General features: G+C 45.5%; 1 protein-coding gene across 2 annotated transcripts in view; it reads right to left on the reverse strand.

The window, feature by feature from the left end:
• Positions 1-452: 452 nt before the first annotated feature.
• Positions 453-27,978, reverse strand: part of BMF (Bcl2 modifying factor) — a 43,399-nt gene continuing 15,873 nt past the window's right edge. Inside the window, exons 2-4 of one of the 2 annotated variants that reach the window (XM_029598510.1) lie at positions 24,066-24,400; positions 22,834-22,994; positions 453-3,709 (exon numbers count right to left, since the gene is read on the reverse strand). In XM_029598510.1, the coding sequence (XP_029454370.1) occupies positions 3,608-3,709; positions 22,834-22,994; positions 24,066-24,400 (598 nt within the window). In that variant the 3' untranslated portion in view covers positions 453-3,607. Of the gene's footprint in view, positions 3,710-22,833; positions 22,995-24,065; positions 24,404-27,978 lie in introns of both variants that reach the window. The other variant, XM_029598509.1, reaches the window with a different exon arrangement.

Below are 27,978 nucleotides of genomic sequence, written 5' to 3' on the forward strand. Positions count from 1 at the left end.
CACATAATCATCAGCTGGTGTCACAAGTGCCTCAAATGGCTGCACTCTTCAGGTACTAGCAGCTGAATTATTAATAGTGGAAGTCAGTGCGGGGCCTGTGAGCCTGCATTGACTCACAGACCCTGTGCTGGCTTTCATTAATAATACTGCTGCCGCTTGCAGATCTCCATTGGGCTTGGGGCCAGTCTTGAAGGGAAGGGAGGGGAGGGGAGTGTTGAGCTTTCACAGGCCAGTGGAGATTGCCACTGCTCCTCTCTCCTCACAAACCACTGCGCCTATCCAAGAGACAATTGTTGCCCTCTCTTTCCAACAGTTGTCATCCACCTTTGGCCTGGTGCTCAAAGGAAAATGTTGCCACCGCCTCTGGCCAAGAGGATGTTTGAAGAAGGAGATGTTTGAAGAGAGGGATCAGATACAGGAGGTGTTTGAGGACTGGATCAGCTGAAGAGGGATTGCCTATGGAAGGTAAGAGAGAGGGAATGAAAGAAGATATATTGAGGGATGAGAGGGGATCAGCTGAGAGGTGTGTGTGAGACAGAGAGAGAGAGAGAGAGTGAAAGAAGGGCTGGAGGGGATGCTGGGAGCTGAGAGAAAGAGAGAGAGGATGGGGGATGGGGTGAGAGAGGATCAGCTGTGGGGGATGCAAAAAGGGTTACAGGGAATGAGAAAGAGGGGTGTGCTGGGGGATGTAAGAAAAGATCAACTGGAGGGGGGCAAAGGTTGAGAGAGGGCACCCACTAGAGGAAAGGAGTTTAAGAAAGGAGCTGTTCAGGGTGAGTGTGGGAAGAGCGAGAATGGAGTGATTGTTGGAGAGGGGCTGCACCCTACCTAATTTGTTTTGGTTGTCCTCTGGAGGTCACTTGAATTGTGAAGTGGTAAAATGCAGTCACATCAGCTATATGTTTAAGAAGCCCTGAATTAGATGCTACTTGTTTGGTTCCATAGAACTTGTATGCGCTACAAACTGTCTTTCCAGAAAGTAAATAATCTGTAAAGCTGAAGAAATACTGTGATTTTTGCACAAAATTTGTTTCTGGTGTTGCTAGTAACAGGAATGACTACATCTCCCTGCTCGCAAAGGAGATACTTTTCAAAAGAGATAATTTTCAAAGGAGTTACAGATGTATATGTCACATCCTATTGTAGCAATTTTCAAAAACCCATTTATGCGCTTAAAATGCATTTATACGCATAAAACCTATTGACAATTCAATGGCATATACTGTAGCACTTTTCAAAAGCCCACTTACATGTGCAAAGTGCATTTATACATATAAAACCCAGTTTTAAGTATGTAAATCCTCTTGAAAATGATCCCCAATCAGTACAAATGCCCTATGAAAAATGACATCCCCCAAAGGGATTACATTCATTTTTAATGGTCTTAAAGGGTCAACAGAAGGGTTACCTGAAATAGAACCCACCATGATTTAGGAGACAACCAAAGCAGAGCAAAAAAAGTGCCAGAGAACTGAGATCCATCTGAGATGCTTCCCAAAGTGGGCCCTCGCTTTGAAATATCTACCTGACACCAATCGCCAGATTTACTAAGCTTTCTTCTCATATTCTCTGCAGTCCCCTGCTTCAAGTCCTGTACTCCGGCCACCAGAGGAGACTGTCATGATCTCTTATCTCTCTTAAAGGACCACTGTGAAAATAATAACTGTCGTGTTAATGAGGAGCAGTTAACACTGGACTGTGTCAATCTAGGACATGTTCTTCTGAAGAAAGGAGTTCATGGAATAACATGAAGAAAGATCCACCACTCCAAATTACAAGTCTGAGGCACTGGCAGTTTGGCACAACTCCCATTCAAAGCAGACGGCTCATAACCTAGCATTGCAATAGCAATTAGATGTGGAAATGGAAAATAACACAAGTCCTTTGTGGGCCAGGTCTTCACGCTTTGCCATACTTATTGGCATTGACGTTTTAGTCAATGACTGAATTTTATACTTTAAAAATGACCCCCTTTTCCTTTTTCGAACAGGTCACTAATTTGTTTTACTAATACTCACAAATAAATTGTTTTAAGTGTACACTGCCTTCCTTGGTAGCCAAATACTGTAAGCTTCATTACAAGCAGGATAATTTTAATTAAGTAATAAGGTGTGACTGGCCATGTACCGAGGCGCCTGCCTTGGAAAGAGTTCTGAGTCATGACATGAAGCGAAAGATTAACCTCTTCACCCACCTGAGAAGTGCAATAATCCTTATAAATACAGGGCTTGCAGCCCCTGTACTGCTATTATGAAATGATTAATAGACACTAAGACGAAGTCTTAAACGGGTTTTGCAATCACTAGATCCACAGTAGGTATACTCTAAATGGAAATCAAATGTGATATAATTGTACAGCGCTCTGTGCCGCACCACATGAAATCTGGTTAATTTGAAGTCATCATTCTCTGGGGACTGATGATTTCCGATTGCATTACATCACATTATAATGCAGTCACTCTGCCATGAAGAATACTATCATTAAGGCACTGCTATGAAACCTGTGTGGCTATCAGTAAACAGAGTCTTCTATCTGTACTCTGAATTTAATACCATATTGCAATCTAAATTTCAGAGGTGTACAAAAGGTTACGCGCAGGAGTAAACTCTCAGCATAACAGAGTAAAATGTCCCCTGAGCCAGCCCCATACATCTGTTTTTCAGCAAGAAGGAAAAAATGTGGTGCAGCCATTGTTACAGCTCAAGGAATTTTGCAGAATAGAAGCCAATGTGTTACATGAGGTGAAATCCAAGGCACAGTGTGCTCATATCAGCAAGGGGTAGAATCTTATGTTCTAATAACCTGAGTATGGTACAGAGTTGCTTTCTCGAAAGAGGGTGGACTGTTTTGGTTTTTTTGTTGCTTTGCATGTATTTAGTTCTTGCAACTGTAATTTTTGCAGAAATCCTGTACTCAGAACTGCAGCAGTCAGGCTAAAGACGACTGCAGAATGCACCATTGCAGCTTACAACTTAAGAACTGCAGTACCCAGCTAAGCATTTCAGTCCCCCCAAGGAAGATCATCATAGTGTGAGGTAACATCCAGAGCAGGGAAGACGCTGCTGCTATTCCCCTGCAGAAGGCCGGGCTGCGTCTGCATGCCTCAGCTATCTCTGTTGATATGGTGTATGCTACAGTATTTTACACTGGGTTGAAAAGTCATTATTCAAGGAATTAATCCAGAACTCAAACAGCATTTTGTCTCATTCCAGACACTGTCGCTGATGAGAGGTAATATTTTAACACTGTACTTCACTTGTTAACCAGAACAGAGCAGGCCAACTTGATTCATTTTAAAGCCTGCAAAGTTTGCTTTTCGGGTTCTCAGTAGCTTGCGATTTCATCATATTTCTTTCTACCACAGCTGTCAATACTTCAGAAGCCTTCACCTGAACAGTGTTTGACAAGAGCTCCCTGCCTTGTGAGGCCGAGAATAACGAATCCATGTAAAAGATGTCTCAACAGTTAGTACTGAAAGACAAAGTACAATATAGGAAGAAATTAGAAAGAGTTCCCACATCCGTCCTGCGGTGCGTTGCTCTTGAACCCGTGTTCGTTCTCTCAGTGCTCTCTGGGAGTGGGGGAGGGGGGGGCAGGCTGGCTGTCTCACCTCAGACCTGCCCCATTCCTGTTCTCACCTGGGTTTAAGACCAGGTTACGGAAGAAGAAAAGGATCTGCCACCAGACTTGATTTCTGTTCTGCTGGACCTGTATGGGACATATTTTTAAAAACATAAACAATTCAGGCATATACATTAACCTTAAAATTGCATTTAAGGCATTTAAACAGATTTGGATTTGCCAATGGGCACAACAGGCAAAAATGTGGGGGCAGCAGGCTGGCTGAAGATTAGCTGCCCAGCAGCCCAGCTGGATCTTACTCAGCAGGGAGCAGCTCTCTGCTTCCTGCTCCTTTCTTCCCAGGCAGTCTGCAGAGAGCAGGAGAGAGAGAGGAGGGGAGGGGGTGAGACTGGAACAAGGAATAGGAGGGGATGGGGTAAGCCTGGAATAGGCAACACAGAACAAAGAAGAACCGCTCTACTCTTTAATCCATCCCCTCCCCTCCTGTCCCGATCTGAGCATGAGAGGGGGGGGGGGGGGAGGAAGGACTAAGAGAAAGATCACTGAGGGAATGAGAAAAAAAATCAGCTGGAGGAGGGATAAAGAGGAGCTGGAGGTGGAAAGGGGGGTCGTTTGGGGGAGACAAGGAAGGGTTGCTAAGGGGGATCATTGGGGTTTGAGGGGCTGGGGGATGAGGGATGAGGGGGATCAGCTAGAGGTGTTTAAGAGAGAGGAGGACAAGGGGAGCAAGTGTTTGTGTGTGACAGAGAAGCAATCGATGACGGGTGTGAGTGTCGATGGACTGGTTGGTAGGTTAGAGGGAATTGGGATGTAAGGTAGGAGCTGGGGTAGGGCTACCTCTCTCTTCCACCCCAATTTGGGTTCTTCCACCTTTGATTTCAGATTCTAGCCCCAAGATCCTGCAAGCTCCCTTCTTGCCTACTTTTCCCTTCTCCATAGATCCTGGACCCCACTCCAGAACCTCGGATCCTCTTCTTCCCTATCCTCCCTCCCAGAGAAGGGTAGGCACAGACATTTACAATTTTCTTTTCTCACTGCTTCATTTCATTTTTTTTTCTTTGATTTCTTTAAAACAAAAGAACAAACAACAAATGAAATTTAAAAAACAAAATTAAAAAGCAGTAAAAAACAAAAGTAAAAAAAATAAAAGGTTATTACCGCCCCCACATGGCCTCCCCAATCCTCTTCAGCCCCTCCCCCCCCCCCCCCCCGACTTATCATCTTATTGAAAATGTCTTCACAGGGTAGGAGGGTTCCCCGGTCGCTCCTGTCCCACAGCTGCTGCTATTGCAAACGGCACTGGCAAACTTGAGACCGGCACCATGGTAAATGTTTTTGTCATACAAAACGGGAAATATTTATGATGGCGCCAGCCTCGGACCCACAGCTGCCCATCTGCAATAGCGGCAGCTGTGGGAATGGAAGTGGCCAGGGACTGCACCTACCCTGGGAAGAAACGTCCAACAAGTGAGGGTAAAAGGGTCCGGAAGGAGTGGGAGGGTTGTAGAGACAACTTGTTTTTGGTTTGTTTCATTTTAAAAAACATAATGAACTGTACCAGGAAATGTTGTTAAAATATCTTGTTTCACTTTTTTATTAAAGGGACGCTCTTAATCACAGAACCTTACTCCCTCTATGTTCCCCATCTCCCATCTCTGATGGTCTCTCCCTCTTCGTCCCCCAGTCGTCTCACTTTTCCCCTCACCTCAATCCGAGACCTCCTTTTTCTGCTCTCCTCAATCCCTTTGTCCTCTACCCCTCTCCCCATTCCAGGTTCTTTCTCCCCCTCTCCCCCTCTCCCCCTCCTCTCCTCATCCCCAAGATCTCTCACCCAAAGAAAATAAATACATTATACAGATACAAGCAAGGCCAGAAAAACGATTTCCTTGTTATGGAATTGTCCATGTGCGTCAGCATTTTCTCATTTTTGATTCAGAATCTGCTCCTGAGCTGCCATAGGGAACTGTGGGCCTGTAGCTTAGCCCTTCTTCTGCCTATTGTCCAAACTTTCCAGTGGGGAGCAGAATGGGGGTGAGCCGGGGGGGGGGGGGGGGGGAGGGCTTAGGGGTGACAGCACCAACAGTGCCCAGGGGCGGCAAAAACCGAAATCCATCACTGCATTTAAATAGAAACCTCTCTTTCCTAGTGGAATCTCCAAGAGAATTCTATCTGCTGTCATTAGCAGGAAGAATGTTAAATCCATCCAACTAACCTTTGCTCTAAATATAAATGCCACACAAGAGACTTTAACTTTGACATAGGGGTTAAGCCTTTATAAAATACTGACTGAATCTTTACTGCCGGTGTGTGTATGCATTCACATAGCACTTAATTCCCTTACTTTTCTGATGTTTCTCTTATTCTGTGTCTATGAATCCAGTCCATGGGGACTGACTTTGTTGCTGGTGAGCGCATGCACTCCTACAAGAACACAGCTTTTATTGTCTGTTTGGGGTGCTTTTTTTTTTTTTTTTTTAAATGGGAGTTTTAATCCTCCTAGTTTAGCCAGAGTTCAAACAGTTTTGTACCCCAGTGTGGATGGGCGGCAGGGTGTTAACCTCTATTATACAGGTTTTCAATCTCAGCCAAAAGGCCAAGAAGGGACATTTCTCAGCACATGACTCTAATCTTACATTTGATCTTAGCCAAAGAGTCCGAGAAGCTGTTAGTGCTAGTGCCTGTAGGAACACATAAAGGGGCTCACAAGATTTTATTAGACTGGAGTTTTAATTCTTTCAGTTTGGCCAGGATCCAAATGCTTTCATACCCCCCCCCCCAGATGGGGTTAGATGGCAGACCATTAACCTCCCATACTTCACAGATCCAAGGGACCATCCTCAGCTGAGGACTCACATCTCACATTTGACCTTAGCCAAACGAGGCAGAGAAATGAGCGAAAGACTCTAACACACAAACTACCGTACATCAAGCCGAAGAAGATCGTGCACGCAGACTGAGTACTCTGACAGATGTACTCAAATGGGCACTGAGCCTTCCGCTCACACCGGAGAAATGAGGCTTTCCTTCTGCTGTGTGGAGACATGTATTAACAAGAAGGCAGAGCCTTTACGCATTCTGCACACAAGAACTGAACTTTTTTTTTTTACAGGCAGAGTTTAGCCAAACGCTGCTTTTAAATAGATCAATCTATTAACATACCAACGCCCCAGTTAACACTCCTAACAAATGTCTAAAATAAAGAGCCTCAGAAACAACTCCTTGTCCCCAAGAGAGAGAATGTATATGTGTGTGTGTGTGTGTGTGTGTGCGTGCGTGTGTACAAGAGTGGAAGGGGGCGGGAGAATAGGAAGAAGAGGGAGAACCATCTGATCCATCTGTAAGTGATTTAACACCGTGAAGGTCTTAGGGTTAATCTTCAATTTTAACCACACTGCTGAGACAGCACAATTCTGATTTCATCTAGTACAAAAACACACACACTCTCTATCTCTCTCTCTTCCCTGACTGCTTCACTCCCCAACATCTTCAAGATAATACTGCCTCTTTTTATAGCTGTTTTTGACAGTGAGCCATAAATAATCAGCCCTGGAGCCCTTTTCTACTGGCTGGAGCCAATTAAATTTAAAGCAAGAACATACTTGAAATTAAGAGTATTGCAGGTCCCATTGTCAGGCACGAAATGTGGCGTTAAAGTGAGAAACAAACAGTGTGCAGGCTTCATTGTCTGGAATCCTTCTCGCCATAAAGCCATCATTTTGTGAAAGCACTTCAGAGGGCAGTGCTTTTCTCAGTAAATGCTTTCTGCACCGATAGGTTTCTCTTGCAAAGCCAGTGTTCTAGGGTAGGGCTGCAATTAAGAAATGATGCTTCATCTCTCTAATCACTTTTTTCCAGGAAGGAGTCTAGGCTCATCCAGTGGTCAGTGCACTTCTTTTCCATGCTGGAGACCGAGGTGAATGAGTGACCAGAGGCCTAAATCACTGAGCTTTATTCCCCATAGACACAGAGAGGTTGATATCCAAAGTCACTTATCCAGATAAATGCCAAGGAAGTGAATATTGTTTCCATGAATCTAATTCCACCGGTCCAGATAAATTGTTTCCAATTTATCCAGACCAGTGGGAGGTGAATTAGCCAAATAACAGCCCAATAAGTTATTCAGCTAACTCTAGACAAGGCCAAAAGCAGGATTAAAAGATGGTAAAGTGAATGTGGCAAATGGCAGCTCTCATTGTAACAGCAATGCTGTCAAAAGCTAGAAACTGCCAGGAGTGATGTGAATGTACTGCAATCCTGGCAACCTGAAGAGTTTGGGGGCTGTTGGGTGGGGTGGGAGGGTTAGATTTGGGGTACTTGGAGATAAGTTTATTTGGACAAACCTTGGGAGGAGGGGGGACATGAGGGAAGTGATCGAGTTGGCAGGGGCTGGAGATTATCCTTAACTAATAGGAATATACAGATCAACAACCCAAGGCAGTGCAGAGGTGGGATCCAGACTGTTGAAGTCTGCCTGGTCCCAAGCAACAGCAGGCCTCATCACTGTCTGCTCTCAGGCAAGGGGGAATCTCTATCCTCTACACCTCTGTGACTCCGCCTCAGTTGTAACTTAGCGGCTTCTATGAGCTTTATATAGAGGCCCCTTTCTGGGATGACGCTGTGCTCCAGCAGGCTGCAAGCAGAATGAGGTGTATATTCATTAGGCTGGGTAGTAGACAAGTGATGCGCTTACAGTTAGCTGCAGAACCTGTCCTCTGTAATCAGCAGGATAAAAGGGCCACCTAATCTATGCACCCAAAACTTATGCAGCTACATAAGGCAGATTATCTGTAGGCCTAACCTGCCAGCATGTAAATATGGCAGACTATTTATTTATTTATTTATTAACTTTTTATTTACCGACATTCGTGAAACACATCATGCCGGTTTACAAAGAACTCAGGCGGGAAATACAATAAAACAATATAACAATATAACATTAATAACAGAAATAAAAATCAGAATACAAAATGAACCAAAGGAGCAATAACAAAAGGGGGGAGGAAGGGGGAGGGAGAGGTGGGGGAGGATAGGCAGGGGGGCAGGGAATGGGGAGGGAGGGAGGGTAGGGGTAGGGGGGTGTGGGCAAGGGGGGATGGGGAGCGGGAGGGGGAAAGGCATAGCTAGATGAAGTATAAAACAAATAGAAAATAGAAAAGAGGGAGACTATGTACAGTTGAAGTATGTACAGGTACTATTAACTTAAGTAGTCCTACGGAAGTGTTGGAAAACCAGCCGTATTAATTGGGCAACGGTATTCACTAGGATATAGTTTATTTAATGGGAAGCTGGAGGTGTAAAGGGAGATAGGAGTACTAGGGGAGACTGTGGCGGCCGGGAGTGCTGTGGCCTTGTGTGGCAGGCTCACTGCCTAATTACCAGGATATCTTCTAAAGATAAGTGGGTAAGTAGGCCTCTGTCCAGAAAAACAGAACATCAAATAGAGGTCTTGGGAGGCCTCCTGCCACTCCCCACCCCAAGGAATCATCAACCCGCTAGCCCAGACCCCCTCCCCTAACCCATTTAACTTGTGAACATGAAAGTACATGGCATGATGGCTCCAACTGCCATCCCATTCCCTCCATCCCTGCATTCCCAAAGTAAGTTGATATCTAAATCCCCTTCCAAAACACCACTGCCTCCCCAGCAGCTGAATCTCTTCCAACCAGGCACACCACCCAGTACTATTGGGATGAAAATACTATTGGGATGAAAATAGTATTGGGTGGTGTGCCTGGTTGGAAGAGATTCAGCTGCTGGGGAGGTACTGGGTGGGAGAGCCTCAGGTGCTGGGGAGGAGGGGAGGTGTACACTGCAGGCAGATAATGATTTATGTGGCTAGAATATAGCCAGATAAGTGGCTGCATGTGTCACATTAGTTGTTTAGAGTTTTCCCTTTACAGTTGGCTATCTAAATTGCAATTGATGATGGTACTCAGGATATATCATGTAATATAGAGAAAGGGATGTAGAGTCTACCCACATAGCATGTACACAACTGTCTTTGATGTAGGCAAGACTCACAAGGCTTGCAAGCTACATTGTGGGAGTTATCAAGATGTGCTAATTTACAACCACTACAGGCAGATATCAATTCATCCAGCAAAGTGGCACTGGATATTAGGAATGTGAATCCTAATATCGGAAGATATTTTCAAACTCGTCAGAATTCGGGGGCCCCCGAACCAGATAGAAAAACCCCACAAAATTTTTCGTGGGGTTCTCTTATCATTTTGGGGGGCAGGAAGAAAGGGCACTTAAAAATAAACCCCAAACCCACCCCGACTCTTTAAATTTAATTCTTTCACATCCCCCACCCTCCAGGACCCCCCCAAATTTTTAAAGTACCTGGTGGTCCAGCGGTGGTCCCGGGAGCGATCTCCCGCTCTCGGGCCATCGGCTGCCACTAATCAAAATGGCGCCAATGGCCCTTTGCCCTTAGCATGTGACAGGGTATCCGCGCCATTGGCCGGCCCCTGTCACATGGTAGGAGCAATGGATGGCCCCGCACCATCCAGTGCGGCGGGGGGGGGGGGGGGGGGGGGGATGCGAAAGAATTAAATTTAAAGGGTCTGGGTGTTTTGGGTTTTTTTTCGGCATGACACAGCCGATTAAAACGGGTAAGAATCACGGGAATGAAGATTTCCTGCAGTTTTTACCCGAACTCGATACTGGAAACGAGTCCGGTACCGATTTACATCCCTATTAGATATCTGAGCTCTTCGCTGCCAATGTTCTCATCCCCTCTTTCAGCTGAATGAATCAACAGTGTGAGGGCAAGATGGAATGTTAGATAGCAATGCGTGAGGCCATTATTTCCCCGCCTACAAATTGGCATACCTGTAGCATCCATCCTAAAGAGTGGAAGCACAGGATAGCTGGTAGCTAAAGTCAGTGTGCACTAATTGGGTGCACATACAGTGCATGCTTTGGTGTTTGCATTTGTGTGGTAAGGACAAAACCTACAAGCCCTACATCATCCCCAGGCACAGATACTGAAAGAGGCTTACACAGTACATCAGTTACCCAGACACATACAGACACACACATCTGTTACGTCATTGTTGTTTACAGATGTCCTCCTGCAATTTGGTTGTCCACCAAGGCCCAAAATAGCTGTTCCTGGCCTGTTCATCATCAACCATCAATGATGTCTGTGCCAAGCTTGTCCCTACCTGCTAATGAGGTGGTCAAGAGTCATTACTAGTCACAGAAGATTGTCTACACAAGGCAGCCATTCAGGCATCTATTGGAAGCATATATGCTCACTGAATCTACTTTGTTACAGACATGGGCACCTCCATGCCTCAGGTGCCAAAACAATACTGAAAGTGCAGAAGACAGCATGCCTACCACATGATACCTCAGGGAGCAGTTACGCTATACATTTTACACAGTGTCAGGCTTCAGAAAGAGGCTTGTTGTTGGCTTGTGAGGTAATCAGCTGACAACACTTTCTCTCGCCTTCATGCTATATACACAGAGCTGATGACTGAGAGTTTATCAGCACACCTGCCTTGGTCTCGGTATCCACAACGTCTAGAATGCACTAACACCACAGGGGACACATCCTATAGGACAGCAACACTGATGTGTGGCCACAAGTCATGGCAGCCATGTGGGAAAACAAAGGCCTGAAACCTGAAAAGTCCTGAAAGGTCATGCCTCTGCCTGGAAGATGACTAATCTGATAGCATGTCTCCCCTGGAGTCCTCAGTCTACCTGCTTTAAGGCTGGCCACATCCTAGATGTGGCCAGCCTACAAATTGGCTTAGTCTGCCATATTTACTCTGCAGATTTTGTATGTAGCTACATAAAGCAGGACAATATAACTTGCCCTGAGCTGGACAGGCAAAGGTCCTTGCTGCGCCCTGATCTACCAAGATTTCCCAGTGGCTCCCTGTGACATGTCAGGGTAGGTTAATAGGCTTCTAACACAGCTTTGGCTCGGGTTCTATGAGGTGAACCTTTTTTTATGTCACAAGTGGGTACTGCTATTGTCATCGCAAAAATAACCTATGATCTGGACATTGCTCAGGCGATACCTCATTACCATGTGGTCCCCCAGCATCCCCAGCAAATGTGGTGCAGGGAAGAAAGATGCAATCCCTGTGCCACCTGTGTGGCAAGCCCAGGCGTGGACCAGCATGTTCCACCGGAATGGCTTGCAGGTCTGGCACCAGTGCGGGTACTTCTCTAGGAGGTGTTTGAACTTCTCTTGCCTGTTGCTGCTGTTGTTGAGCAGCCTGAAACAGAAAGTATCCCATTACTAGTACACTTCCCCCTAGCATTGTTGCTTTAAAAAGACAGGGCAGGTAAGAAAAGGTGTTTTTTATTAGCCCACTAGGGCTGTGTAAGTGGGTCTGTCCAAGGCCTCTTTTTACTCAAGCGCGATATTACCCGAGATCCACGATAATAGCTGCTGTCATGCGATAAAAGCTTTCTTTTCAAGGCTACCGCACATGAAAGAGGTGTCATTTCCTACGTTAAAGCCAGCGTTATGTGTTATTTTTCTGCGAAATGTGGTAGAAGTCCCTCATTTGCATAATTTTCTAGCTTTTGCAAACTCATTATCATATTTAAATAACAACACAGGGTGTGATAAACATCGCGTGTCTATCGTGCGTTAGACTCGTTTATCATGCGATGAGACCTTATTGCAGCTTGATGAGTGACGCCAATAGCCGATTAGGTTTCAATGTTATCCGGCTACATATAGCTGGATAGCTTTATCCGAGGATATTCATTGGGGCAGGGGTCCTGCTGAATATCCATGATAACTTATTTACACAGTTTTATATTCCCCCCTTCTTCATAAAAAATGTTTGGGGAGGAGTAAATTTAGCTGGATAAGCTACCTGATTTCCTTTTTTTTTTTTTTGTTTTGCCTTGGAGGGCAATTTTCACACTGCCCACAGAAGAGGAAAGTTGGCAGGTACTTTCTACCCGTGGACTCTGCACTAATTTTCAAAGGGAAAACTTTTCCTTTGAAAATTACCCAAGTAAAACATACCCACACAATTCTGCACCTCCTTTTTGTGCAAATATTTTTTCCAGGTAAAGTTAGGTGCATTCTTTTGTATGTACTTAGAGGCTCTTCCCGAACTCCTGCCCCTTCTGGGAATATCTCATTTCAGCACAGGTAAAAATGCACATGCAGTGGTACTGTGCTCGGAATTCCTCATTTCCATGAGAAATGCACTGTCCAACCTGCAAAACTGACTTTGAAAATTGGCCTCTCTGCCATTTTGAAAAGTTTTGAGGCAGCACTTTGCGAGTGAGCCGGTTCAAGAGAGAAAACCTTTATGGATTAATACCTTGGAGTAAGGTTACAATGAAGGATAAGAAGTGAGACGACATGTGGGTGAGCGGTGACCCCTGATGAAGAATTCAGTTTCGAAACCTGGCCACGTCGGTTTCAAGCACTCCTGTTCAGTTGATCAAGCTAAGTGCTCTTTCACGCCGTCATTTTCTACAGCCATATGTGCTCTTGTTCACTTGACATAACGAAGTGTTCTCTTTTACGTCGTTATTAAGATTGATACAAAGATTTTTTCATCTATGAAGGAACTGTGTGTTTAAAAGAACGCAGCGGCAAGCTGTTCTCACTAAAATAATTTTAATCTATTATCTTTGAAATTTTTTGAGAATTTTTGAATTTCTTGATTAAAAGTGATACAAATAAGCAGGTGGACGGTGGTTTGTTCATGACTAAAAGTAAGAGTCGGGTTAACCTGGATGGGACCGGTGCTCGTTTATGAAATGACCACCTTACACCTCAAAAAATATTTTTTTGGCATCTTTTATAAGAAATTAACAAAAGTGATTACATTTCAATAAAAAAAAAGAAAAAATGTTTTTCTGTTTAAAGATTTTTTGTGCATGGAGGTTGTGATTTTGTTGGATTTAGGTATCACCTGCATTGGTGGATTTTTTGCTTGTGGGGTTTATTATAAATTCTTGGCATATGACAAGCATGGACAAATAAAACTGATACCTGATAATTCATGTTTATTTTTCGATTGTTTTAAATAGTTTAATGGATTCTATGAATGCATGTTGTGCACATATCATAGAGCATCTGTATTCTCATTCACAGTTAACTGCCAGCAGTTTCACCTGATAAGCCATATCATTTCTAAAAGGTTTATTCCCAATCCTCTTTCAATATACACTGTAACTCCACAGCCTACACCAGAGGCTCTCTAAGAGGCAAATGCTATCATCTATGATTCCACAGAACTGCAGTCCATAGGTTGCTCATTAAAAATCCATGTGCCTATAAGAATCACCTGAGCTAAAGAATTCCAAATTATCCCTATCAACTGAAAAGCAGGTTGTTAATACACTTTGAAATGTCTGTATGCCAAAGCCAGAAGTCTAATAAGTAAGACAGGAGAGTTAGAGTGTATAGCAATGAATGATGAGATAGACATAATCTGTGTGGTTCAATGGACAGGATTAACCTGCAAACTCATTGATGATACTTAAGCGAGCCTGTGATGTACCTCAACGGATCGAGCTCACTTATGCACATGCCAATTTGAATTTTATTCAGCCCCTGAAGCAGCCCTTTGGTGGGCGAAACTCAGGCCTAGAGTCGGGCAATCAATAAAGGATCTTTGAAGGACTTTCGGCTAGTCTTTATTTCATTCCTCATGGCTGATGATAGCCTCAACAAGCCCGATAGCGTCCCCTGATGCCCTATGACCCCAGTGCTAGACTGCAGCTCAGGGCACCTGAAAGTGCATCCATGGCACCCAACGGCTGTATGCCATCTATGGCACACCACAATGCCCCTTGATGCCCTGTCCTGACACCGCAAAGGGGCTCATCGGCACCTCAAATGCTCGATAGCCTCAAGAGCACTGGACCAATGTGCATCCTGGATGCCTCGGCACTCAAGGGTATCACACGTTGACGGTGACTCCAGTGCTTGACTGTGCCAAGGCTGTCCAAGGCCTGAAGCCCTGTCAACCAAGGGCTTCAGTGGCATTCAAGGGCTATCAGCACCCCCCATATCCTGGCAGTCGACAGCTTCGGGGGTGACCAGAGTGCTTGATGGCAATCCCAGTGCCCTTGGCAGCGATTTCAGAAATGGCAATGCTGGAAACATGCCTGATGGCCTCCATGGTGTTCAATGGCATCAAGGGTGGCCACACATCTCAATTGTCTCAAGGGTAGCTTTGATGGCGTCGAGGGTGACCATGGCACTCAATGGTAGTCCTGGCACCTGACGCAGTCCTAACTTTGACACATCAGTCTCAGACCTTGATGATGCTCAAGGTTGATGCCACTACTCTGCTGCATCGAGGCCCATGCACTTGATGATGCTTAGGTTGATGGCCATCCCTCTGGTGGATTGAGGACCCATAGTATTCGATGGTGTCTATGGCGCATGATGGCACTCGCTGACGTCTATGGCACAGAAAGGCTATCGCCTGCAGCCCGGGTGCTCAACGGCATGCACAGTGCTTGATGGCACCCACGGCTGATGGACAGCTATGCACCTTGATGGCATCAACGGTGACCATGGCGCAGTCCTAGTCCCTGAAGCAACTCTGACATCTTCATGCACGGGCAACCAATACCGGGCATGGCACTAAAGGTACAACAGCAATGCTGCCTTCCCTACCCTCTCTCACGAGCCTGCACTGCCATCACTGGCAAGCAGAAGGGGAAAGTATGAGATCCGGAGCTCTTGCCCATGGAGACAAGTTCCTTAGAATGTGGGGAGAATGAGCTCTCCCTCTCCCCCCCCCCCCCTCCAGAAATGGTGCATTCCTCAGCCTCTTCACTGTCTGATCCTCCACTGATGCCGATCAGTGAAACACCCTGCCCCAGTAGAACTCAGGCGAGTCCCCAGGCTTAGTGGCTTAAACAGATCACATGCGGACTGCATTCTGTCAGCCCTGCCTGCACCAGACAAAGGCACAAAAACAGACAGAGCAAGGAGAGGACACAAACTAAACTGCAGATGCTGTATTTATTTACTAAAGAATAGAATTAGACTCTACCAGGCTGCACAGTGACTAAGGGTCGCCATGCAGCTGGCAGAGAGTTGAAAGAAAGAGAAAAATAAAAATAAAACTATTGCTCCAGAAAAAATCACAACAAAACTAGGAGGCGGGAGCAAAGCTGAATACTCTGACCACATGTCTCCAGCAACCACATAGCTCCATGGAAAAAAAAAAGAGAGTAAGGGATCCTGCCTAGGGGGCACGGTGATAACTACAGCTTCACATGCTCAATAGAGCATGTTTGAAAGCTTTAGAATCTTTGAAATCAAAGTTCCGGACTGGACTCCATCTGATGATGTCACCCATGCTTGTACTTGGAGAATTATTTTGCTGTTTATCCTGCTTTCTGTGGCTGGCTAGTGCAGTTGTCCCCATTTGAACATTTCATGAGTTTCTTGCTGTTGACATAGGATAAGGAGAGAAGACCAGATCTGGATATTTAACAGTATTGTGGATAAAATTGTTATGCATTACCTCCATCATATCCATGTACCTGTTTGATATGACTAGTTGCGTCTTATGAAGTGGACTCTTGTCCTCAAAAGCTTATGCCTCAATAAATGTGTAAACTATCTGAAGAGCAAAATGAACAGTGGGTGCTCAGGTCAGCAGGAAGAAGGCTGATCAAGATGAATACTGACTCTTCTTAAAAGTCAGCTATGGTGATATCTTCCCTCCAAGTGCTTTTCTCAGGATGTTGAAAAGAACATTTTTACCTCCATATTACAGGAGTACTGCAGGCCAAAGACTAGTTCCCTTTTTTTGGGCGGGGGGGAGTGTGAAAGGTTGCTGTTGAGCCTGGAAGGGGTGGCTGGATTTCCTGACACATGTTGCCCCTGAAACAGTAAATATATTATTTATTTTTTACCCTTCTACGAGGCAGAGCCGCACACATGTAGAGCAGTATTTGCAGCTTACTTCCCTGAAGTTTGTTTTATTTTTTTCTTGTCAGATTAAGCTCTCACCCATACTTTGAATATCTCTGATTGATTTTTAAGAGTGAAGCACCTAATTTCTTTCTGCTAATTTGAACACAGTTATCTGAAGTGCCTGTGGGATTCTTCCATTACATATGCTGGAAAAAAAAAAATAGGCATTTCAGAATGATGAAGTGGATGCAGAATTCACTCCCCTCCTCCTGGCTGAGCTGTACAGCTAGGATTATAGAGGTCACACTGACAACCGCCCTTCTGTAAAAAAAAAAAAAAAAAAAAAGTTTAAAAAGTCACAGTCCAGGAGTTTAGGATACTGTGTTGAAACTGGATATTTCTGAATATGCTGAAAGCTAAAAATCTCGGTTTACAATGGCAGTAGACTCCACTTAAAGAAATAGAGCTACAAACTGTACTGTGACTACAGTACAGGAGAACACAGGATCCCACAGACCCTCAAGCTGAGATCTGACAGCAGTGGATCCATGCTGCATTAGGGATGTGAATCGTGTCCTCGATCGTCTTAACGATCGATTTCGGCTGGGAGGGGGAGGGAATCGTATTGTTGCCGTTTGGGGGGGTAAAATATCGTGAAAAATCGTGAAAAATCTAAAAATCGCAAAACCGGCACATTAAAACCCCCTAAAACCCACCCCCGACCCTTTAAATTAATCCCCCACCCTCCCGAACCCCCCCCAAATGAGTTAAATAACCTGCGGGTCCAGCGGCGGTCCGGAACGGCAGCAGTCCGGAACGGGCTCCTGCTCCTGAATCTTGTTGTCTTCAGCCGGCGCCATTTTCCAACATGGCGCCGAAAAATGGCGGCGGCCATAGACGAACACGATTGGACGGCAGGAGGTCCTTCCGGACCCCCGCTGGACTTTTGGCAAGTCTCGTGGGGGTCAGGAGGCCCCCCACAAGCTGGCCAAAAGTTCCTGGAGGTCCAGCGGGGGTCAGGGAGCGATTTCCCGCCGCGAATCGTTTTCGTACGGAAAATGGCGCCGGCAGGAGATCGACTGCAGGAGGTCGTTCAGCGAGGGTTCCGGCGCCTCGCTGAACGACCTCCTGCAGTCGATCTCCTGCCGGCGCCATTTTGGAAAATGGCGCCGGCTGAAGACAACAAGATTCAGGAGCAGGAGCCCGTTCCGGACCGCTGCCGTTCCGGACCGCCGCTGGACCCGCAGGTTATTTAACTCATTTGGGGGGGGGGGTTCGGGAGGGTGGGGGATTTAATTTAAAGGGTCGGGGGTGGGTTTTAGGGGGTTTTAGTGTGCCGGCTCACGATTCTAACGATTTATAACGATAAATCGTTAGAATCTCTATTGTATTGTGTTCCATAACGGTTTTAAGACGATATTAAAATTATCGGACGATAATTTTAATCGTCCTAAAACGATTCACATCCCTATGCTGCATAGGTTTCTGCTTCTGTGATCTGAGCAAGCAGGAAGTGGAAAGAGATGAGCACCTTGGCAACAGCCAAGCAGCTGCCAACTCAGAAGGGGCAACAGCAGGCCAGGACTTTCCCAGGCCCACAATGTAGCTATCTTCCGGTCTTGTGCAATCTGTGTGTTTTTAGTGCTAATGTAACAACTATTTTATTTTTCAAAGCTGATTTAATAAAAGGAGATGGTGGTTATGGACTTGCTTTATGACATCCCAGGCTCAGATTCTAGAGGGACCTGGATTCAGTCGGCTGGGCAAAGTATGGCTGGACAAGTAAAACAGGATTCAATACCACGAGCAGTAAGTCAATAAAGTCAAAGTGATCCCAGAAGTAGACCACGAAGCAAAACAAAAAACAAAAAACTTCTAGCGAGAGAAAGATTGCTTCTTGGCCTCTTTTTTTGGCTAAGATCATATGAGCTGAGGATGGTCTCTTTTGTGCCTTCTGGCTGTATAACATTGGGGGGGGGGGGGGGGGGGAGGGTTAATGCCCTGCCTCTGCCATTTGACCCTACTGGGGACATGAAACTGTTTGGACTCTGGCCTCCTGTTTAAATCTCCTGTTAAAAAGAAACAAAAAAATGAGAAAGAGGGAGGGCAAAAAGGATATTTTGAGCTTCTGTACTTACATTTAAGAATTGTTTAAAAACGTGTACGTTTGTTTTTATTTGAAACAACAAAGCAAAGGCAAATTAGGAGACAAATAAATGCCATTTTGTTTTAGAGAAATTACCAGACCATTGTATAGATTTTTCTTTCTTCCTGTTTATGCTTTCACCCCTGTTGGGATAATAATGAGACTTGTCATTTCTGTAGCACCACTGGACATACATGGTGCTGTGCAGTGGTGATAAGCATTCGGGTATGATAACCGGACAAACATACTTTTTATCTGCAGGCTTTGAATCTCATTGTGGGCACATGGTCACATATACCTGCTTAGTACAGATATAGATTAATGCAATCAATGTGCATAATTTTCCTCCCCCCAGTCTGCCAGTGGGAACACTTCTCCATGTGGCTAAAAGTCATGTATTGAAGAACAATCACAAACTTTTAACTGAAGTTTTCAAACTGCTAATTAAAGCAGGTAGAAGACATTTTACCCATGTAAATTGCTTTGAAAGCCTGAAGATGATTTGCCCAGAGTCACAAGGAGTGTCAGTGGAGCAGGATTTGAACCCTGCTTTCCTAGTCCTTTGCTTCAACCACTAAGCCACTTATTTTCCTAAGATTGTTTACCATAAAGCTGTATTACCCAGAACTCTGATTCATACTTTTAACACCGCAAATACTGATGTGTGTAATGAGCCATATGTTTGCCAGAAAAATCATGTTTGTACAATCAGTCTGTACAATCAGGCTGGCTGGTCTACACTTTTAGTTAATAAAGCCCTGATAAAAGAAAATGCTTATGGACTCAGTAAAACAAAACTGAAATTGTTTTTTGCTTTTTGTTTTGAAATCAAACTTAAAAAAAAACTTTCACCTGCAAATATTAAGCCTAAAAGAGCAAAAGCTGCAGCGCTGGGTTTGTATTCTGCATTGTTAAAAAAAAAACAAAACAACCTGATATTAATGAACCCCATAATGCCACGAAACCGCAGAAAGGATCAGCTTACTCTCAGCCTGGTTTTAAAAATGTCTTTTAACGTGCTACAGAAAATGGTAAAAAAAAAAAAAAAAAAAAAAATCTAATGCTGCACAAAACAGGAACGAAGAGAGCTGCACTTATGGGGCAGAGCTGGAGCCACTTGGAGCGCAGGAGTCAGGTGCAGTGCCGAGAGCTGTGGGTAGCGCAGTTTGGTGACTCAGAGCCTAAATATAGAGCGCGATATAAACAAGGAGCCAGCCACAAGGCAAACACCAGTCGGGTTTCTCCCGCGCGCCCTCACGCTATTCCCTCCTCCCGGGCTCTGCTCAGCTTTTTTCCGCCACTCTTTGCTTTCCAACTCTGCACGTCCGACTTCTGCTGCCTCCAGCTCCATGCCAGCCTTCAGTTACATTACACTGCCTACGGGACGAGCAGTTGTTATCAAAGGGCGATGTTATCCACTTATCGCCGACGGAGTTCGCTCCTCGGCACAGAACTGAATTTGACATGCAGTGGGCAGCTGCTCACAAAAGCGATCCCCTTCTTGGCCCCCAAACCACAATCACCTCCCAGGGAAGCTCTCTTTGGCACAATGAAGCGCACTAGCAGTTAAGTTTTGAGACTTGAAACCATGCCCAGCATACCCTAGCGCTAAAGAGTGAGGTTCACTGCTATCACGGTATGCGCAAAACAAGCCCCTTTGGAGACGTTGCTCCTGGAAGTGTTTGAGAAGCCCCCCCCCCCCCCCTCCAGGGCAGACGAGACCCGCTCGGATTTCCTGCCTATCTCAGCGTGATGCCCTTGCAGTAACATCGCTAGACAGCTATCAGCAATTCCTCTTTTTCAGCCGCCCCCAGTCTAGTGCATGCTACCCGACGCCAGGAGACAAGCGTTTGGATATGGGGGCAGGCACGGGAGGCGTACACGAAACGGTTAACAGCGCTCCGAGAAGGCGCTGCGGCCGCCAGTTGCCTCTGTTTACTAACAGCTCCCGCCCCTCCCCCCGCGCACGTGACCCATCCTGACCGCCCCTCCCCCACCTCGAGGACGGGGTCAGCTGCGCCTGCAGCACCGCGGCACGGGGAGGAGCGGAGGCTTGTGTTGTGTTGTGTCTTTTTTTTTTTTTTTTTTTTGCTGTTTCATTATTGGCCACGTTCTTCTGACAAAGACATTTACATCGCCAGCCACACTCCCGCCAGCTGGAAGGAGTCAAGTTTCCGTACAAGCGAGTTTTCCAGCACTTCCCTGACGTGCTCCCAAGCGCAACAGACTTAACTCTTTGCTGTGATGGGGCAAATGCAGATCAGCAAAGTGTAGGGGTCCCTGGCCACAAGCTACTAGGAAATGGCGGTGCGGATAGTGACTAAAGTTTTGACTTCTTGTTCTTTGGCGCAGATTCAACATGAATAATCCATTAATCAAAGTTTCTGAGAAATGGTGGGTAGCATGCGAGTGAAAGCACTGGAAAACGAACCTAGAATCTCTGGCCTCCCTTGCTTGCTAGGGCCGCCTTCATCTGGGCTGTAAGTTTCAGTCGCCTCTTTGGCCAAGCAGGAAATAATGGGTAGCATAGCATAAAAGCAATTTCAAATACAAAGGACTTTTTCTTTTAAAATGACTAGATAGCCAGGCAAAGAAATATTGTCATTGGAGATGTATTTTGTTTAGGTGACGGAGATGGATATGTGGAACATTACAACTTGGGATAGGAATTATAAAGGAGAATAGTGTGTGGAAACCACAGCTGTAAAAACTATAGATCCCAGTTCAAACTCCACTACTCTGTCCTAGGCAAGATACTTGACCCTCTGTTCAAAGTCAGTGTCACTGTTCCTCCCACATCCCTTCACCTTTGCTATTGTATGGCCACACCATTCTGGGCTTTAAGACATTTCATAGAATGCAGGAAACCTATTATTTAAAATAGTCCTCTGATATGTTTCTTTCTCTGTTGGTTAAAGCTTTGGGAGAAGAGAAAATTTTGAATAACTTACAGCACCTGCAGCTCCTGTTCTGCTTTAGCATTTAAAGGAATCTACTGGACTTAACACTTAACTACTCTCATGATGAAACTATTTCTACAAGAATCACAGGCAGTGTGGATACTGCCCAACCCAAATTACCTTAGAACCTGATGTTGGGATGGCCAAATCCGGTTCTCAAGAGCTACAAACAGGCCAGGTTTTCAGGATATCCACAATGAATATGCATGAGGTAGATTTGCATACAATGGAAGCAATGCATAAAAGCTACCTCATGCATATTCATTGTGGATATCCTGAAAACCTGGCCTATTTGGGCTCTTGAGGACCGGAGTTGGCCACCCTTGTACTATGGGGAAAAATGATTAATCTGGCTTTTAGTTAGCACCACTATATCAGGGCTTCAGAAACCTGTCCTGGGGACCCCACAGCCAGTCAGGTTTTCAGGATATCCACAATGAATATGCATGAGATAAATTTGCATATACTGAGGCTCCATGATAAAGTTATCTCATGCATATTTACTGTGGATATCCTAGCTGTGGGATCCCTAGGGCAGATTTGAGAAGCCCTGCACTATGTAGTATAGTAGTATGTGCAGGGGTGGCCAAATCTAGTGCTTGAGAGCCACAAACAGGCCAGATTTTCAGGATATCCACAATGAATATGCATGATGTAGCTTTTATGCAGCTTCCATTGTATGCAAATCTACCTCAAGCATATTCACCGTGGATATTCTGAAAACCTAGCCTGCTTGTGAATTTTGAGGACTGGAGTTGACCACCTCTGGTATAGTAGCTACTGCTGTGGTTTCCAGGTTATCCTAGTGCAGGAGTAGGAAATTCTAGTCTTGGAGTGCCACAAACAGGTCTGTTTTTTTAGGATATCCATTGCATATAAATATATATCACCGCAGATTCATTCTGAATGTCCTGAAAACCAGACCTGTCTGTGGCACTCTAGGACCAACGTTGCCTATCCTTGTCCTAGAAACACACTTAACCAGTTTGGTTGTCAGGATATCCATAATGAATATACATGAGACAGATATACATACAGTTGGAGACCCAATATATGAGATCTATGTTATGCATATTTGTCTTATCCTGAAAACCAGAATGGTGAGGTGTGGCTCCTGGACTGAGTTGGGAAACAGTGCTGTAGTATAGAGGATTTAATAAAAGAGCAGAAATCCACAAGCAGGTGACTCCTAACAGCCAGCCAGCATACTGCAGTTCTGTTTATAAGACAATAAGACAGCTATGCAGCAGTCGCCTACCCTCTGTAAGTGAAGCCTGTGAAACTGGTCTCCGATGCACTGAAGTTTGTGTGCAATCTGGGCTTCAGCACTCAGTTCTTGTTGCCCCTGTTGTGACTCCTCTTGAAGATGTGAATTCAATTCAGAACTGTCTGGGAAATGCAAACGGTACCCAGCATTCCCTGGAACACATTGGAACAGGAAGGTTCATTCAGTTCCTCTGTCAAGTTTCACAACAGCACATTGCTTCTATATTCATCATTATGATAATCACCTGTTCTAGCCTATTTTCCATCACCACCTCAAGATTAATCTCATCTCCATTTTACTCTCTTATGAGTACTTCAACATCAGATATAAAGTCTTGAAACTTGGCATATCAGTTACCTGCACAGATTACCCTGCAAGCCTCTACAACACACATGATTTGGCATTGTATATTGTTACTGGATTCCTTGGAGGTATTCTGTTCAGAATTAGAGTGCTCAGTCATGTTGTTCTAGTTTTCAAAATGCCAAGAAAAGTGTTGCCAGCATGAGAATGCATAAAAGGATACACAATATAAATCCAAGTAGAAATCTAAAACCAAAAGGTGACACAAGTACTAGTGAAACATGAATGATATGGGGAAGAAAAGAAAAGAAAAGCATGTCTGGAGTGACACTGATAACAACTAGAGTCCTATAAGCAGCAGGTGATTGTGATTGTATGGAAGTGTGGTCCCATGATGATGTGCAGAACAACTAAAAGTAACCAAAAGTAAATTCTATTGCCTACCTCCAAATCCAATGACTTCCAGTCCAACACCAAGGTGCAGTCTTCGAAAAAGGCTAGGGGACCAACCCTATAATACATGTCTATACTGAAAAAGGCTACAAGGTCAACACTGGTGCAGAGCTTTACCCCAGGGGACAAGGAAAGGCCAGCTAAGGATGCAGGCCTCCAGCCAAGAGCAAAAAAGGACCACAGTGTGAGAGCCCAAACCTAACTAAAAATGGTAAGGTCAAAGCCCTCTCTTATGTATTCACTGTGGTAGTTATCAAGAGTGGTGCCCGTGCTGGTTAGTACCCTCAACAATGTCTGAGAGCACGGAAAGGCTTCTGTTGTGAAACATCTGCAGAGTTTTGCCAGACACGTGCCTCATTGACTTCACAAATTCTGAGAACACAGAATAAAGAAGACTGTGCATGGGATATACAAAAGAGAGAAAAAGACAAAGTAGGTATGAGAGTGGGCTGGATTATTCCTCTTACCATAGAAGAGTCTGCGAGGCTCTTCAGTGACTCCACAAGGCAACATGATATGCTGACAGGGTGAAGAGGGGCTCAGTGTCTGGGTTGCCTTATCTTCATGCTCTATGTGCCGGATCCCTGGGCCACAGCAATGTGAGAGGGGAAACAGCTGAAACCTGCCCAGCAAGCAGGTGTAGGAGTGGTTCTGTGAGAACACAGCCGGGGAAGTCACACTTCCAGGTTCTTCAGAGCACATGAAGTCGGCAGGGTGAAAAACGTCATCATCCAGCTCCTCCAGGCCGGAATAATCATCCATCAGGTATCCCTGCTCCATTGTTTCTCCTTTAAAAGAATGTCTTCTGACAAGAGAGAGAGAAAAAAAAGAAGCAAAAAGATTCATGTGAGACTGAAATAATGTACTTCTACTGCAAATCCAAAGCTTGCAAATAAATTAAGACAATCCCACCTTCTCAATTTCAATAGCACAATAAGCATGGGTTATTAAAGTAATAGGATGAGAGTTTAAAGAATTAGGAGATATCATAAATAGGGACATTTTCAGTTTTTATTTTATTTTTCCCAGGAATTTATCAGTTTTTATAATAACCAATAAAAACTGGAGATTGATCAGTGGAAAAAAATGACTCCTTTTTTCCCCCCACTGATTTTGTCCTGTTTTTGTTTGTTATAATAAAGACTGATAAATTCCTAAGAAGAATAAAATAGAAACTGAAAACAAAGGTCTGTAATCATAAAGTAATCCTAGAAACATTTTCAAGCACTGCTGAGGACTCATAAATAAATAACATGGACAGTGAAGTGTGTAAAGAATCATTAATCCAGTTTTCTTGAAATTTCTTGTATTATGCAATAGGCCTGCATAGACTCCCCCTGGAAGTGAAAGTTTTCATGAAATACACTGAAGAGAATTTGAATGGAAAGCCTGCAGTAGAAGGCAATTGTGTGATCTGTGTTGGTTATTTTGTTGCTTTGTAAAATTACAAGACATCTGTTGTCAAGTGGTAGAACCAGTGTCCATATGAAGCAGAGTTGCTTACCTGTAACAGGTGTTCTAGGACAGCAGGATGTTAGGCCTCACACATGGGTGACATCATCAGATGGAGCCCAGTATGCCACTATCCGCACGGCCACACGGAGTCCCCCTTTAGTCTCTTTACAGAGAATTACAAAAAATAAAATAACAAACAGGAGAAACCCAACTCCGTGGGGTGGCGGGTGGGTTTCATGAGGACTAACATCCTGTTGTCCGAGGGGAACACCTGTTACAGGTAAGCAACTTTGCTTTCTCTTAGGACAAGCAGGATGGTAGTCCTCACACATGGGTGAATACCAAGCTGCAGGCTGTTTCCGAACGAAGTGGGCCAACAGATACCAAACAGGTACCAACGGGCACAACAAACTAGGTGCTATTGGTAATGGAAGAAGACAGCCTAAACCCAGAAAACAGGGCCCTAGGTGGACGAGTTGAGTTTGGACCTGAAAAAGGTTATGGAGGTCAGACTGGCCGGAGCTACTATCCTTGCGGCTGTCTCTGTCCAAGCAATAGTGAGCTGCGAACATATGAAGAGAACTCCACGTTGCAGCTCTGCAGATCTCCGCCACGGGAACTTCATGCAAGATAGCTACCAAAGTTGCCATGGCCCGGACGGAGTGAGCCTTAACAATGCCCTCAAGCTGCAATCCTGCTTGCGTATAGCAGAACGAGATGCAGTCTGCTAGCCAGGTAGACAGTGTTCTTGGCTACAGCCACCCCCATTCTGTTCTTATCAAACGAGATGAAGTGTTGTGTGGACTGCCTATGGTCTGCCATCCTCTCAAGGTAGAACGCTAAGGCCCTCTTACAATCCAAGGTATGCAAGGCCCATTCGCCTGGGTGCGAATGAGGTCTCGGGAAGAAAGTAGGGAGGATGATAGATTAGTTTAGATGGAAGTCCGATACCACCTTAGGCAAGAACTTAGGGTGAGTACGGAGGACTACCCTATCATGGAAGAACTTCGTATATGGTGAGTACGTCACCAACGCTTGAAGTTCGCTGACCCAATGTGCTGAGGTGACCGCAACCAAGAATATGACCTTCCAGATCAGATATTTCAGGTCACACGAGCACATAGGCTTGAAGGGGTCCTTCATGAGGCAAGCCAAGACCACATTAAGGTCCCAGGATACAGGTGGAAGACGCAAAGGAGGCTTCAACTGATGCAGACCACACATGAAACGCCCAACTAAGGGTTGCCCCGAGATGGGCGTACCATTCACCCCGTGATGATATGCCCCAATGGCACTGAGATGCACTCTGACCGAGTTGGTCTTTAAACCAGCTTCTGACAGGTGCAACAGGTAGTCCAAGAGCTTCGGAGTGGAGCAGGTAAATGATTCCAACCCATGCTCTTTCATTTTAGGCTGTACGACTTTCTAGTCGAAGGCTTCCTGGTGGCAACCAGAACCCGGGATACATCGTCAGACAATTCCAGGGGCTGCAATACTACCCTTTCAACATCCAGGCCATCAGAAACAACACCCTGAGGTTTGGATGGCGCTTCCTGCCCTGATCTTGTGTGACTAGGATTGGGGAGGTGCCCAGACTGATTGGGTTCCGGACCGAGAGGTCCTGCAAGAGCGGGAACCAAGCCTGCCGCGGCCAATAGGGTGCTATGAAGATCATGGTTCCCCAGTCCTGCCAGAGTTTCAGGAGTGTTTTCATCACCAGCAGAGGATATGCATACTGAAGCCCCTTGTCTACCACCGGGTCCAGGGACCACTCGTGGGGCTGAAAAGCCTGATTGAGGCGGTCTTCCACTACATTCTCTGTCCCCACCAGATAGTCAGCTCGAAAAATGTATTCTGAGAGTGGGCCTAGGACCAAATCTGAACCGCCTCCTGGCACAGGAACGATCCCATGCCCCCCTGGCACAGGAATGATCCCATGCCCCCCTGTTTGTTGATGTACCACATCACTACCTGATTGTCAGTCTGGATGAGGACTAGTTTGGTCACCAAGCGGTCCTGGAACGCCCACAGGCTGTAATGGATCGCTTGGAGCTCCAGGAAGTTGATTTGGCATTGAGCTTCCTAAGCTGACCACAGGCCCTGGGTGCGGAGCCCTTTTACATGGGCACCCCAACCCAGTGTGGAGGCATCTATGATGAGGACAACCTGGAAGGAGGGGGATTGAAAAAGAACTCCCTGTTCCAGATTGGCTAAGTCCTCCCACCAGGACAAGAAAATCTGGAGTGGTGGAGTGATACAGATACGGACATTGAGGTCCTGGGAGGCTTGCTGCCACTGGGACCGTAAGGTCCACTGCGCCCTGCGATTGTGTAAGCGGATAAAGGATGTGACATAGACCATGGCCGCCATGTGACCCAGAAGGCGGAGCATAAGACAGGCAGAGACGGTCCAGCGCACCAAGCTTGCCAGGGCCACCAGAGTGAGCGCTTGGTCATGAGGGCGATAGGCCTTGCCCTCTGCCGTATCCAGGCATGTGCCAATAAAACCAGGTGCAGCGAAGGAGTCAGATGGGACTTCGGGTAGTTGATAACAAACCCGAGAGACTCCAACACCTGAATGGTTAAGTGTAGAGACCGTAGCGTCCCCTCTTGGGAACTGCTCTTAATTAACCTGTCATCCAAGTAAGGGAACACCTACGCCCCTAGACGGTGCAGATGTGCTGCCACTGGAGCTAGGCATTTGGTAAGACATGAGGCGCTGAGGCGAGGCCAAACGGCAGCACTCTGTATTGAAAATTTCTGGTGCCCACCAGGAAGCAGAGATACCTCCAGTGACTGAGGGATATCTCGATGTGCATGTACGTGGCCTTGAGATCGAGGGAGCAAAGCCAGTTTTCCCTTTACAAGAGACGGATCAGAGTGCCGAGACAGACCATCTTGAACTTCTCTCATTTGATAAAATGAT

The sequence above is a fragment of the Rhinatrema bivittatum genome, chromosome 4 (assembly GCF_901001135.1).
Source record: "Rhinatrema bivittatum chromosome 4, aRhiBiv1.1, whole genome shotgun sequence".
Taxonomy (NCBI): domain Eukaryota; kingdom Metazoa; phylum Chordata; class Amphibia; order Gymnophiona; family Rhinatrematidae; genus Rhinatrema; species Rhinatrema bivittatum.